The sequence below is a fragment of the Suricata suricatta genome, chromosome 9, assembly GCF_006229205.1.
Source record: "Suricata suricatta isolate VVHF042 chromosome 9, meerkat_22Aug2017_6uvM2_HiC, whole genome shotgun sequence".
Classification (NCBI taxonomy): Eukaryota; Metazoa; Chordata; class Mammalia; order Carnivora; family Herpestidae; genus Suricata; species Suricata suricatta.
This window is the reverse complement of record NC_043708.1, coordinates 12,257,679-12,269,241: the sequence shown is the minus strand read 5'-3', so window position 1 is coordinate 12,269,241 and position 11,563 is coordinate 12,257,679. Positions and strand designations below refer to the sequence as shown.

Genomic DNA, 11,563 nt, shown 5'->3' with positions numbered 1-11,563 from the left:
TCAATGCTGCCTCTCGCCTGGCTGTCGCGGGCTCTTGGGACTGGGGCCTCGCCGGCAATAGTGACCCTTCCCTCTCCCGTACACGTGTGACACTGAACGTGCCCATGGAAGTCAGAAGCTAGCCAGGGCCAGGTCTCCTGTGAGCTGAGCAGCGTGTCTCAAGAGCTAAGGGCTTCAGGGTCGCCTGGGTGGCTCCGTCGGTTAAGCAACAGTTAACAGTTCTCACGGTTCGTGGGTTCAAGCCCCGCGTCACGCTCTGTGCTGACAGCTCAGAGCCTGGAGCCTGCTTCAGATTCTGTGTCTCTCTCTCTCTCTGACCCTCCCCTGCTCACACTGTCTCTCTCTCAAAAATAAAATAAAACATTAAACAAATAAAAAAATAAAGAGAGCCAAGTGCCACGGCACAACGGCTAGGGGCCTGCTGCTCACCACATGTCACCCAGGGCAACTCAGGGCCCAAGTCTCCTGTCCTCCTTGGCCACCGGCAGCCACGAGACCGTGCTGGCAGTGCCCCCTGTGGATGGTGTGCCCCACCCGTCCATCTTAGAGCCACTCCGAGGACCTGAGCTGCCACCGCCAAGCAGGCCCCAGAGCCATCACCCACCCCGACTAGCAAACAGTCCTGGCTAAATCCACCAGTCCCGGGGGCTGGAAACTGCCAGACGAGGCCCTGCTCTCACTGGAGACCATCGTTCTTGCCCCGAATCATGCACAGCCTCCCACAGGCCTACGCCACGTGAGGTGACATGAGGTGACGCAGTGCGCACCACAAAGAAGGGGGCATCTGTGCGGCACTGATGCCAGCACCGCCCGGGGCTCAGCCAGACGCCCTCAGGACCCCCTCAAACAGCCTCAAAGCAGCGTCTTCCAGGCCGGCAGGGATGTGTAGAGAATTAATTAGATGAACCCGGCACACGTGAGGCTCCCCAGGGGCCCTGTGACTATGTCACCCCTGTCAAAAGCTCGTGAGTATGCCTTGAGCTGGGGCTTTGTTCAACATTGCATAGGACAACCCGTGAGACAGGCAGCTGCACACACGTGACCGGCTCGCTGCCGCTCTGGTGGCCCCTGTGGCAGCCACAGTGCATCACGTGCATGGTTTGGACAGTAGGTGGCAGGAGGGAGAGGAGCAGCTTCAAATGGTCCCTTTCCTACCATGGCCTTTCGAATTCAAAGTGTCCCTCCTCCTCCAGGAAGCTTTCCTGGTGCGCACTGCGTGACCTCTGTTGTCTCTAAAAGGCTGTAGGCCGTGCCCAACCTTTACCATGCGCTGGCTTGTTTGGGACGGGTATCTTAAAATATTGTTTAATAAGCATTTAATAGGTCAGGTACTGTGGTCAGTGCCTTCCATACAATAAATCTGGGAAGCAAATTTGGTTACACCCATTTCACAGATGAGGAAGCAGCAGCTTGGGAAGGTCAAATAATGTGTGCATCCTGCCTCTGGCCTTTTTCTCTCCCTGAGCCTGCATTCTTGTAGGTTCGGATGCAAACTCCTTCCTGGCAACCGGGGTGATCTACGCTGGCTTCCACCCCCGCAGCCTCTGGGCACACAGCTGAACACCGGCCAGCTGACCGGGCCAGGGACTGCCAGACGCAGGGACAATCAGCCTTAATTCGCCCAGAGGCAGCACTAATGAGTCAAACGGGTCAGCCGCACGGCCACCTGGCCATCTGTCCAGCCTCCCCGTGTGTGCCGTACGCCATCACCACAAACCCCTGCCTTCCTCGCCAATTAGTTACCGGCCCACGTGACAGATTTGCCCTTTCCTTGTTTCAGTGTGCACCACAGACAGAGGCCCTGGGGAAACAGCGTGCAGCCAGACCTGAACTAGGCACCGGGCATGGTAGGCTCAGCCCCGAGGCCTTGCTGGGGACTGGGCAGGGTTCCTGGCAGGGTGGCATGGCCCCGGGGGGACAGCCTCCAGGGAGGGAAGGCGCGGGCTCACCTTTGGTGGCGTAGGCTTCCGCAACCATGCGCAGCCTGTAAGGGGGGACGGCGGTCAGCGGCAGCTCATCGAGGCCCGCCCGGGCATAGATGTTGAGAGCCTCCTTATAATCTCCTTCCACATAATTCAACTTGGCCATGATCAGATTGGATTCTTGTAGGAACTCTGACTAGAAGGAAAAGGAGAGAGACAGAGAATCGTTTTCCGATGATGCTCTGAGTGAGGCTCCCGGGGTGCGGGGAGGGGGGGGGGGTGCCTGCTGCTGCAAACCCTTGGGGCTCTCCACACAGAATGCGCACTTGCACCACAGGGTGTTCGCCATGGCCCCGAAGTGGGAACCACCCAAATGGCCATCAACTATGTGGCCATCAACATGGATAAGGAAGACGCGGGCTAGCCTCAGGGTGGAAGATGACTCGGCCAGAGTGAGGACGTACTGACCCACGCCACAACACGGATGAACCTCAGGAACCTGGCGGCAAGTGAAAACGCCCATCACAAACGGCTGCCTGATTATGACTTCCATTTATATGAAACGGCCTGCATGGTCAAGCCTACAGAGGCAGGAGGCAGGTTACCGTTCGCCTAGGGCTGGTGGGTGGAAGGGTGGCAGCTTTATTTTGGGGGTGATGAAAATAAGGGCAGTGATTGCATGAGTCCCTGAATATATAAAAAAAAAAACCACTGAATTGTACATTTTAAATGGGTAAATTATACGACACATGAATTACATTTCAATAAAGCTGCTGTAAAACAAAATAAAAGTAACCAGAACACTGAGGCTCCCGTCTGGCCCCTGTGCTCGGCTGTGCGGGCCCAGAATGGAAGGGACACTTTAGGAACAAAAACATAGAAGCACCTGTCTCAAAACAGGCATCCGAGTGGGTCCTGCCCGTCACACGGGGGCGAGGCACAGACTGTAACCAGACGACTCCGGGAGAGAGGCTTTCTACCTTGGAGCAGGGCACCTGGGCGCCTCAGTCAGTTAAGCGTCCGACTCTTGATTTCAGCTCCGGTCATGATCCCACAGTTCATGGGATGGAGCCCTATGTCAGGCTCTGTGCTGACAGTGTGGGGCCTGCTTAGGATTCTCTCTCTCCCTCTCTCTCTGCCCTACCCCTGTGCGGGCCCATGCGTTCTCTCTCTCTCTCATCTCTCTCCCCCAAAATAAACAAACAAACATTTAAAAATAATAATAAATAAATAGGTGCAAAAACCGGGACTTTTCTTTCCAGCGGCAAACTTCTCCCACTGAGCCAATTCTACTTGTTAAAGTGACTGAGCCCTGGCCCCCCGGCCCCTCCACGGAGGCTGCAAGCTCCAACAGTCGTCTGATGGGCTCCCTCATCTCCAGGCGGGAGGGGTTCACGTCCCCAGTCCACACCGCCAGTCTCATCCCCCGCCCTCCTTCCGGCCATCTCGCTAGGGAAGCAGGTGCATCACCCTCGCCCAGGCCTTCCCGCTGGAACCCGAGCAATGCGAGGCCAGCCTGCTAGCGCTTGGGAGCACGCCAGGAACCTGCACTGTCCCACACCCTACAGCCGGGAGGCGGTGGGCAATGCCCAGGTCACCCGCCGGAGCAGGCGAGCGGCTGTCTGCCAGGGTGGTCAGCCTCCAGCTCCTCCTTTCTTTCTTTTTTCTGAGTATAGTCGGCACACAATGTTACATGCGTTCTAGGCTTGCAGCATAGCGATCGGACCACTGCTTGAGCTACGCTGCACTCACCCCGAATGTCTCTACCATCTGTCACCATACAACGCTGCTCGGATGCCATCGACGTGTCCCCTATGCTGTGCCTTGTCTCCCCATGACGTCCTCCATCCATAACTGGGAGCCTGCGTCCCCCGCTCCCCTCCCCCCATTCTGCCCATCTCTCCCTCCCCTCTGGCACCTGTTTGCTCTCAGTATTTATGGGTCTCTTTCTGCTATTTATCTGTTTACTCATTTGTTTTGTTTTTTAGATTCCACACAGAAGTGAAATCATAAGATATTTCTTGAGAGGGAGTGGGGGGCCTCAGACAGCACTGGAGAGATGATAAAATGGGCAAAGGAAATGAAGGAACACAAGGGTTTTCTTTTTAATTTAATGATTATTTAAGTAGGCTCCACGTCCAAAGTGGGGCTAGAACTCACAACTCTGTGATCAAGAGTGGCATGTTCTACTGACTGACTGACCCAGCATGGTGCCCTGAAGGGAACAAGAGAGTTTTTTGTTTGGTTTTGTTTTTTAATTTGTTTATTTTTGAGAGACAGAGACAGAGCACAAGCAGGGTAGGGGCAGAGAGAGAGGGAGACCCAGAATCCGAAGCAGGCTCCAGGCTCTGAGCTGTCAGCACAGAGCCTGACGCGGGGCTTGAACTCATGAACTGTGAGATCATGACTTGAGCCGAAGTCAGACGTTTAATCAACTGAGCCCCCCAGGCACACTGAGAATAAAAGAGTTTTGAGGGGAGGGGAAGGGAGGGAAGATAGAGAGTGAGAGAGAGAGAGAGGCACCAACGCAAGAAATTAGAATTACATCTGCAAACAGAAATCAAAACAGACTTAAGAAAAGAAAAAGAGCGATGAAGAAAGCACCCACCGCAGGGTTCTCCACCTGGAGGCACGGCTTCCTGGCAGACTGGGCTGTGTCTTCCTTCCTACCCCAAGCCCTCGGGCACCGGGACCACTGGCTTACAAGCAAGGGGGAGGGGCAGCGGACGCTGGGGCCTAAGAGGCTCAGCGCCTCATCCCTGCCTCATCCCGGGACAATGAAGTTTCTGGAGATGGACGAAACTGTACACTTAACTGTGGTTACAATGCTAAAGTTTGGGTTATATATTTTTTACCAACAGAAAAAGATTTCCAAATCCTTGAAAAAACATGTTTTGTTTTTTTTTTTTAAAGAGAAGTACACTAAGAGGCCAGATGGAAAAGATGCAGGAGCCTGGAGAGAATGACAAGTGGAAAGGCTCCGTGTGACCCCACGAGGGGAGCCCTGCCGGGAGAGCACAACGGGCCGCAGGCGGACGGAGGGCGGCTCCCCCACGTGTCCGTGCGGCCTTGCCCTTGATGAACACAGTTCTCTTGATTCAAACCATAAGCAGGGCTCCTGACTCCCAGGCCAGGCTCTTCCCGCCACGCCGCAGCGCTGCCTTCCTGCCTCAGCCCACGGGTGTTTTGTGGGCACCTTGTCTACACTGGGCTTTAGCGAGCTCCCAACCAGGAGACCAACTTGAGGTCAAGAAGAGAGCAGGGCGCTGGGTGGCTCACTTGGTTACGTGTCCGACGTCAGCTCAGGTCATGATCTCACAGTTCATGAGTTCGAGCCCCGCATCGGGCTCTGTGCTGACAGCTCGGAGCCTGGAGCCTGCTTCAGATTCTGTGTCTCCCTCTCTCTCTGTCCCTCCCCCAGTCATACTAGGTCTCTGTCTCTCAAAAAATAAATAAATGTTAAAAAAAATTTTTTTTTTAAAAAGAAGAGAGGAAGTTTCCCATATGAAAGCTGTGCGACTAGAACATTCTGTACAGGGTAGAGGAAGCTACAAAATGGCAGGAGGAGAACACTTCTCCAGGTAGAATGAGTAGAACAGCAACAAACCACAGGACTCCCCAGTGCTGCGTCGTTGTGAAGGAACTTCCACACCCGCGCCTCAAAACAACCCTGAGCTAACTATGAGAAGCGTGAGGCTCAGACAGGTTAAGTAACTTTGCCAAGTCGCACAGTTTATAAATCTAGACCTGGCACACAAACTCGGGAAATCTAACTTGAAACTCCGTGTTCTTACCACTACACTGGGTTGTAGAGGGTGGTGAGCAAAACCCATCCACACCTGGTAACATAAAAGGTCAGTTTTTCACCATGAACTTAGGGGTCTGGAAGGGGGGGAAGAAACCAGCAGGCCTGGCGCGTGATCGTCAGCCTTTCTCCCCTAACACACAGCCACATCCTCACGCCTCTTGAAGCAGTGCTTAGACCTGACGGCTGTCACTGTGAAGCGTGGCCCCTCATGTCCACTGTCATCCACCCCTTCTCACTGACGGAGACCTACCAGAATCAGGGGCTGACTTTGAAGAAATGGGCGTCACGGCCCCTGGAAAGCAACAGGGAAAGACAGAAGGTGTGGTTTTCAAGGCCCACGTGCGGCACCAGGGGCTCAGTAAACTGAACTTCCTTTCTCCAGTGGAGACAGACATACACAAAGGCCATTTTGAAAGGAGGCTTTCTGCCAGGGTTTCCAGAAGCCTGCAGCCACCTAACTGATGAACACTGACGCTCACGTGTTCGAATGTTGCCCAAGCCCTCGACTGCTCAGGGGCCAAGGAGGTGATCAGGTCACAGGGAGGAAGGACATCCCAGAATGAAAGCTCGCGGGCCTGGAATATATTGGAGCTGGAAGGGCCCAAGCTCCCCCCTCCCAACAGCCCACTCCTTTCAAACCAAGAGAAACGAAGCCCCAGAGAGGGATGTGATTTTCTTGGGGTCACACAGCAATTTGGGAATAGGCACAAGTTCCAAAACAGACACAGAAAGTGAAGTCGAGGAAAACATGGCAGAGAACATGGTTTCTTGGGGGAGGGGTAATGTACACAAACAGGAGATTAAGTCCCGGAGGATTCTGAGATGGGCAGTGAAGAAAAGGGAAAGAGAAATCATCCATTTTAAAAGGAAAGAGACAGCTCAACAACAACAACAAAAACCCAACCTGAATAAAACCCAGACAAAGCGCTCGAATAGATATTTCTCCAAAGGCATACAGATGGCCAATAGGAAAGGCTGCTCAACATCACTGATCATTAGGGAAATACAAATCAAAACCATAATGAGATACCACCTCAAAACTATTAGGATGGCTACTATCCAAAAACTAAACACACACACACACACACACAGAAATAGAAGACTCTGGCAAGGATGCTGTGAAATTGGAACTCAGTGTTGGTGAGAATGTAAAATGCAAAATAGTGCAGCTGCTGGGGAAAACAGTATGGAGGTTCCTCAAGAAATTAAACACAGAATTAGCATATGATTCAGCAATCCACTTCTGGGTAGATGCCCAAAAGAATTGAAAGCAAGATCTTGAAGAGCGATTTGTAAATCCACATTCAGAGCAGCATTATTCAAACTACTGAAAGGTAGAAGCAACCTCAGTGCCCACGGATGGATGGATGGACAGATAAACACAAGGCAGCACAGACATCCAGTGCAGTATTATTCCGCCTTAAAAGGGAAGGAAATTCTGATACATGCTACGACATGGATGAACCTTGAGGACTTAATATTAATAAAATAAGTGAGTCATAAAAAAAATAAATACTATACAATTTTGCTTCTATGAGGGACCTGGAGCCGTGGAAATCATAGAGACAGAAAGCAGAATGAGGGCTGCCGGGGGCGGGGAGAGGGGGGAACGGAGAGTTAGAGGGTAACGGGCAGTTTCACTGGGATGATGGAAGAGTTCCGGAGCTGTGATAATGGTGAGGGCGGCCCGACGGCGAGAGACGCTGACGGGAACGGGCCGGGTGCAGGCAGCGAGTGGCCTGCAGGTCCGGTAAGAGCCAGCCCTCGGGGCTAGGGAGCACACAGAGCCCAGTAAGCGAGCTAACGGGTGGGGAGGGAGGAGGGGTAGCGAAATCCAGCTGAAAGGAGATTCAGAGGAAGCAAGGATGGACTGTGGTGAGAGGGAGAGGGCAAGCTGGGAGCAGAGACCAGAAGACGGGGTGGGTGGATAAGAAGGGTAACACTTAAGGTTTCCTGCGCCGTGCGGCGCAGGCCACTGCTCAGACAGAGGGCAGTGCCCGTCCTGGCTCCCTCCCACACCAAGGCACCAGGCCTGCGGTCACCAGTGGGAGCCCCACACAGTTCTGGGCCACAGTGGCTCGGGACATATGGATCTCAGGCAGGAACTGTGCGGTTAAAGGCACTCCTGATTAACCCCTCTCTTCCCTACAGGGGCCAAGGCGTCAGGTGGAGCTCTGGGCCGCGTCGGCAGCTTTATTCCAAGCGCCTGGGGAAGATGCTTCAGGATAATGTGTCATCGAAGACTCACCAGAGAGGCCCTAAGGAGCCACAAGCCCCTGCACAGCGGGACTGGCACAGCAATCATGCAGTGGCCTTGGCAGTGTGCAGATGTGCTCTCCACCTTCCCGGCTCCTCGTCACTGCTCACTGCCCAGATGGGGGCGGGCCAAGCGTCACCCCTCCACCCCCCTGCCTCCCAGAGACCCACAGTACCTTCAGGTTGCCCCGGTCCAGGGCGGCGGTCAGATGCTTGCGGACCTCGGTCAGCTGGGGCCTGGGGCCTCGGGGGCTAGCCCCCTGCCGCAGGGGGTGTTCCTTCAGGTACTGCTCCAGCTTCGCCTCCCCCAGGAGGAGCTCGGCCATGTCATCTACAGCAAACAGAGCGAGAAGCTGAGTGGGAAGCCGCCCCCAGGACTTCAGGACCACCACACCCTTGCACCATGCCCCCAGGAGGCCCTTCTGGAACCTCATAACCTTAGGTGGAGTCCAAGGAGGCACCATCGTATGGTGAATTCTGTTCATTAATAAGAATGTTCCAGGGACACCTGCGTGGCTCGGTCGGCTGAGCGTCCGACTTCGGCTCAGGTCACGATCTCGTGGTTCATGGGCTTGAGCCCCACATCGGGCTCGCCGCTATCATCACAGAGCCTGCTTCAGATCCTGTCTGCCCCCCTCCTTGCCCCTCCGTGACGTTCTCTCTCTCAAAAACAAACATTAAAAAAGAAGAATGTTCTAGAGTTTGTACTCAGACAGGTGGTAGCTCATTCTTTTGTCACACATTGATTGAATCTAGAAAGACTTGATGTATGTTAACAGAGAGAGCTCAAAGCCAGTAGGAAAACACAAAGTTGTCTTACGATATTTTTTAGCATGATCTTTATAAAAACAATACTACGTATTTTCCAAGAGCGATGCAGTGAAGTCTCGGAGCTCTTTTGTGTTCTATGGCCTTATACGGGCAGAATGTCTTCTACAGTCAGATTCTTAAAATGAGTTTGTGTCAAAATGACCTGAGTTTATGTAGTCTGTCTGATTCTGCCTGAAAGTAGAAACTGCACAGACACTGACACCTGGGAATGTCTAGATGCAGGTTTTACCCCCAAGAGCACACTACTTATCGCTGTAATTTTGTTAGCATCCATGCTGGCTTCTTAATTCGAATGAAGAGCTCACTCCAGAAGTAGCTTTGGAATCCACACATCGAGATGTTCTGAATAAACCCAGAACAATTCACACACCAGCCTGCACATGACGTATTTCTGCTGCCGTGGGACCAGACGCAATTTTAAGAGCGACGTAACAGGTCTGGAAAGACATAGCTCAAATCCATGACTGTGGTTACCACCGGCGTGCAGAGTGGCAAGGACTCCCACCATAGTTTAGGGCCAAAATGGACTTTAGTTTTAACATTCCAGTCCCAGAAAGGAGAAAAGATTTGCCGATTATTTAGGTAATATAAAATTACCTCAAAAAACAAAACAAAACAAACAAACAAAAAAGAATGACAGAGGACCCACTGAGGTTCTGAGTGGTAGGTCCACTGAAGGCTGCGACCTGGTATGTGAGCCTTCCAATGTCCCCTGGTCAGTGACCCAGATCTGCCAAACCTAAAGTTCTCAGCAGTGCCTCTGTCTGTGTACCGAGAAGCCTAAAATAGTATCTTAGAGAGGGTCCGAGCATGAGCTGAGCAACCAAATCAGGGCTGAGTCAAGTAGACTGAACACAAGAATTCTTTAGCCGTCCAAGAAGAAAAAGAAATTCACCTACAAGATGAGGGGGAGGATCGGGCCAGACCCACTGCTGTGTCCTGAACCGAAGACAGTGAAGCACGGACACAGCGACAAGGGGCCACTCTTGAGAATGAAATCCAGCCAATAAAGAAACTCGGGACTCAGGGGTGGAGGATGTGCGGGCAAAGGCCTGACAGTGAGGGTCCACGCATTTACACACAGGACACTAGGTGCCGACAAAAATGACGGTTACAGAACAGACTGTGGCTGCTCTAAACCAACACGGCGCAAAACCAACAACAGATCAAAACTGGGGGGAGCTTCAGAGCACCCAAAACCCGGTACTACAGACTTCAAGGAAAAAAAAAAAACCATGACTCCAGTCTTTTGAAAGGTTGATTGAACTCTTTTAGGAGATGATGTCACGCACTGAAGCACTTATCTGGAGCTCAACAATTCCCTGAGAGTCACTTTCCTTTCTTTCTTCCCCTTAGTACTTATTAATACTTGATTCTTCAACTCGGGAATGGCTGCCCCAGAGATCTGTGTACAAGCCACATGTTATTTTAAAAGTTGCAGGGGCGCCTGGGTGGCTCAGTTGGTTAAGTGTCTGACTTCGGCTCAGGTCATGATCTCACGGTTCGTGGGTTCAAGCCCCACATCGGGCTCTGTGCTGGCAGCTCAGAGCCTGGAGCCTGCTTCAGATTCTGTGTCTCCCTCTCTCTTTGCCCCTTCCCCACTCGTGTTCTGCCTCTCTCTGTCTCTCAAAACTAAATAAATGTAAAAAAAATTAAAAAATAAAATAAAAATTGCAGTCGCTATACTAAAAAAGGAAAAAGAAACACGTCAAATTAATTTTGATAATATCTTTTAACTCAATATATGCAAAATATTATCAGTTTAACAAGCAACCCATATTTTTAAACTACTACTGACATAATTTTACATTCTTTTTTTTTTTGCATTAAGTTTTCCGAATCGAGGGGCACCTGGCTGGCTCAGGTGGTGGAGCATGCAAATCTTGATCTCTGGGGCTTGAGTTCGAGCCCCACGCTGGGCACAGAGCTTATTTAAAATAAATAAATAAATAAATAAATAAATGATTTTTTTAAAAAAAGCTTTCCAAATCTCATGTGCACTTTGTACATATGGCACATCTCAATTAGAATCAGCCACCTTTTGGGGCGCCTGGGTGGCTCAGTCGATTACGCATCCAGCTTCCGATCAGGTCATGATCTCACAGTTCGTGGGTTCAAGCCCCATGTTGGACTCTGTGCTGACAGCTACCTCAGAGCCTGGAGCCTGCTTCAGATTCTGTGCCTCTCTCTTTGACCCTCCCCTGCTTGCACTGTCTCTCTCTGTCTCTCAAAAGAATAAATAAAAAACATAAAAAATTAAAAAAAAAGAATCGGTTACCTTTCAAGTGGTCAGCAGTGGCTAATGGCTGTGACGCTGGACAGGACGGCGTGTGTGGTCACTGTTTATAAAAGTAGGCCTACTTATCTTTATTCTGTTTTCCTAAAAACATGTCTAGAATGAGTATCTCTTAAAAATAAGTAATAAACACTTCTGAATGACGGGATTTGAGATAACTTTTTAACTGTGTAGTTCTTGAGAACCAGAATCATTTTATCTTCATTTTATCAGAATCATTTTATCTTCATATTAGGAAAAACTGTGAGTCTTCTTTAAAAACTGGAAGTATATATGTTGGGACATTAACAGCGGTTATTTCTGAGGGGTGAGACTATTCATAGACACGGACTTTCTTTTCTGTACATTTTAAATTTCCAAAAGCTAAGATAATGCAAGATTCAGAGTTACACTTGTAAATCCCACTTTGTCGCGCTGTGACTGCGGTCCAAGGATTTAGCCTCAGTGTTC

The 11,563-nt window shown here is 51.2% G+C and overlaps 1 protein-coding gene across 4 annotated transcripts in view; it reads right to left on the bottom strand.

Moving 5' to 3' along the window:
• The window catches only part of TTC7B (tetratricopeptide repeat domain 7B), a 223,343-nt gene extending 215,031 nt beyond the window's left edge, over positions 1 to 8,312 (bottom strand). For 3 of the 4 annotated variants that reach the window (XM_029950403.1, XM_029950404.1, XM_029950406.1), the window contains exons 1-2: positions 8,163 to 8,312; positions 1,950 to 2,118 (exon numbers count right to left, since the gene is read on the bottom strand). In XM_029950403.1, the coding sequence (XP_029806263.1) occupies positions 1,950 to 2,118; positions 8,163 to 8,312 (319 nt within the window). The remainder of the gene's footprint in view (positions 1 to 1,949; positions 2,119 to 8,162) is intronic. The other variant, XM_029950405.1, reaches the window with a different exon arrangement.
• Positions 8,313 to 11,563: the final 3,251 nt, after the last annotated feature.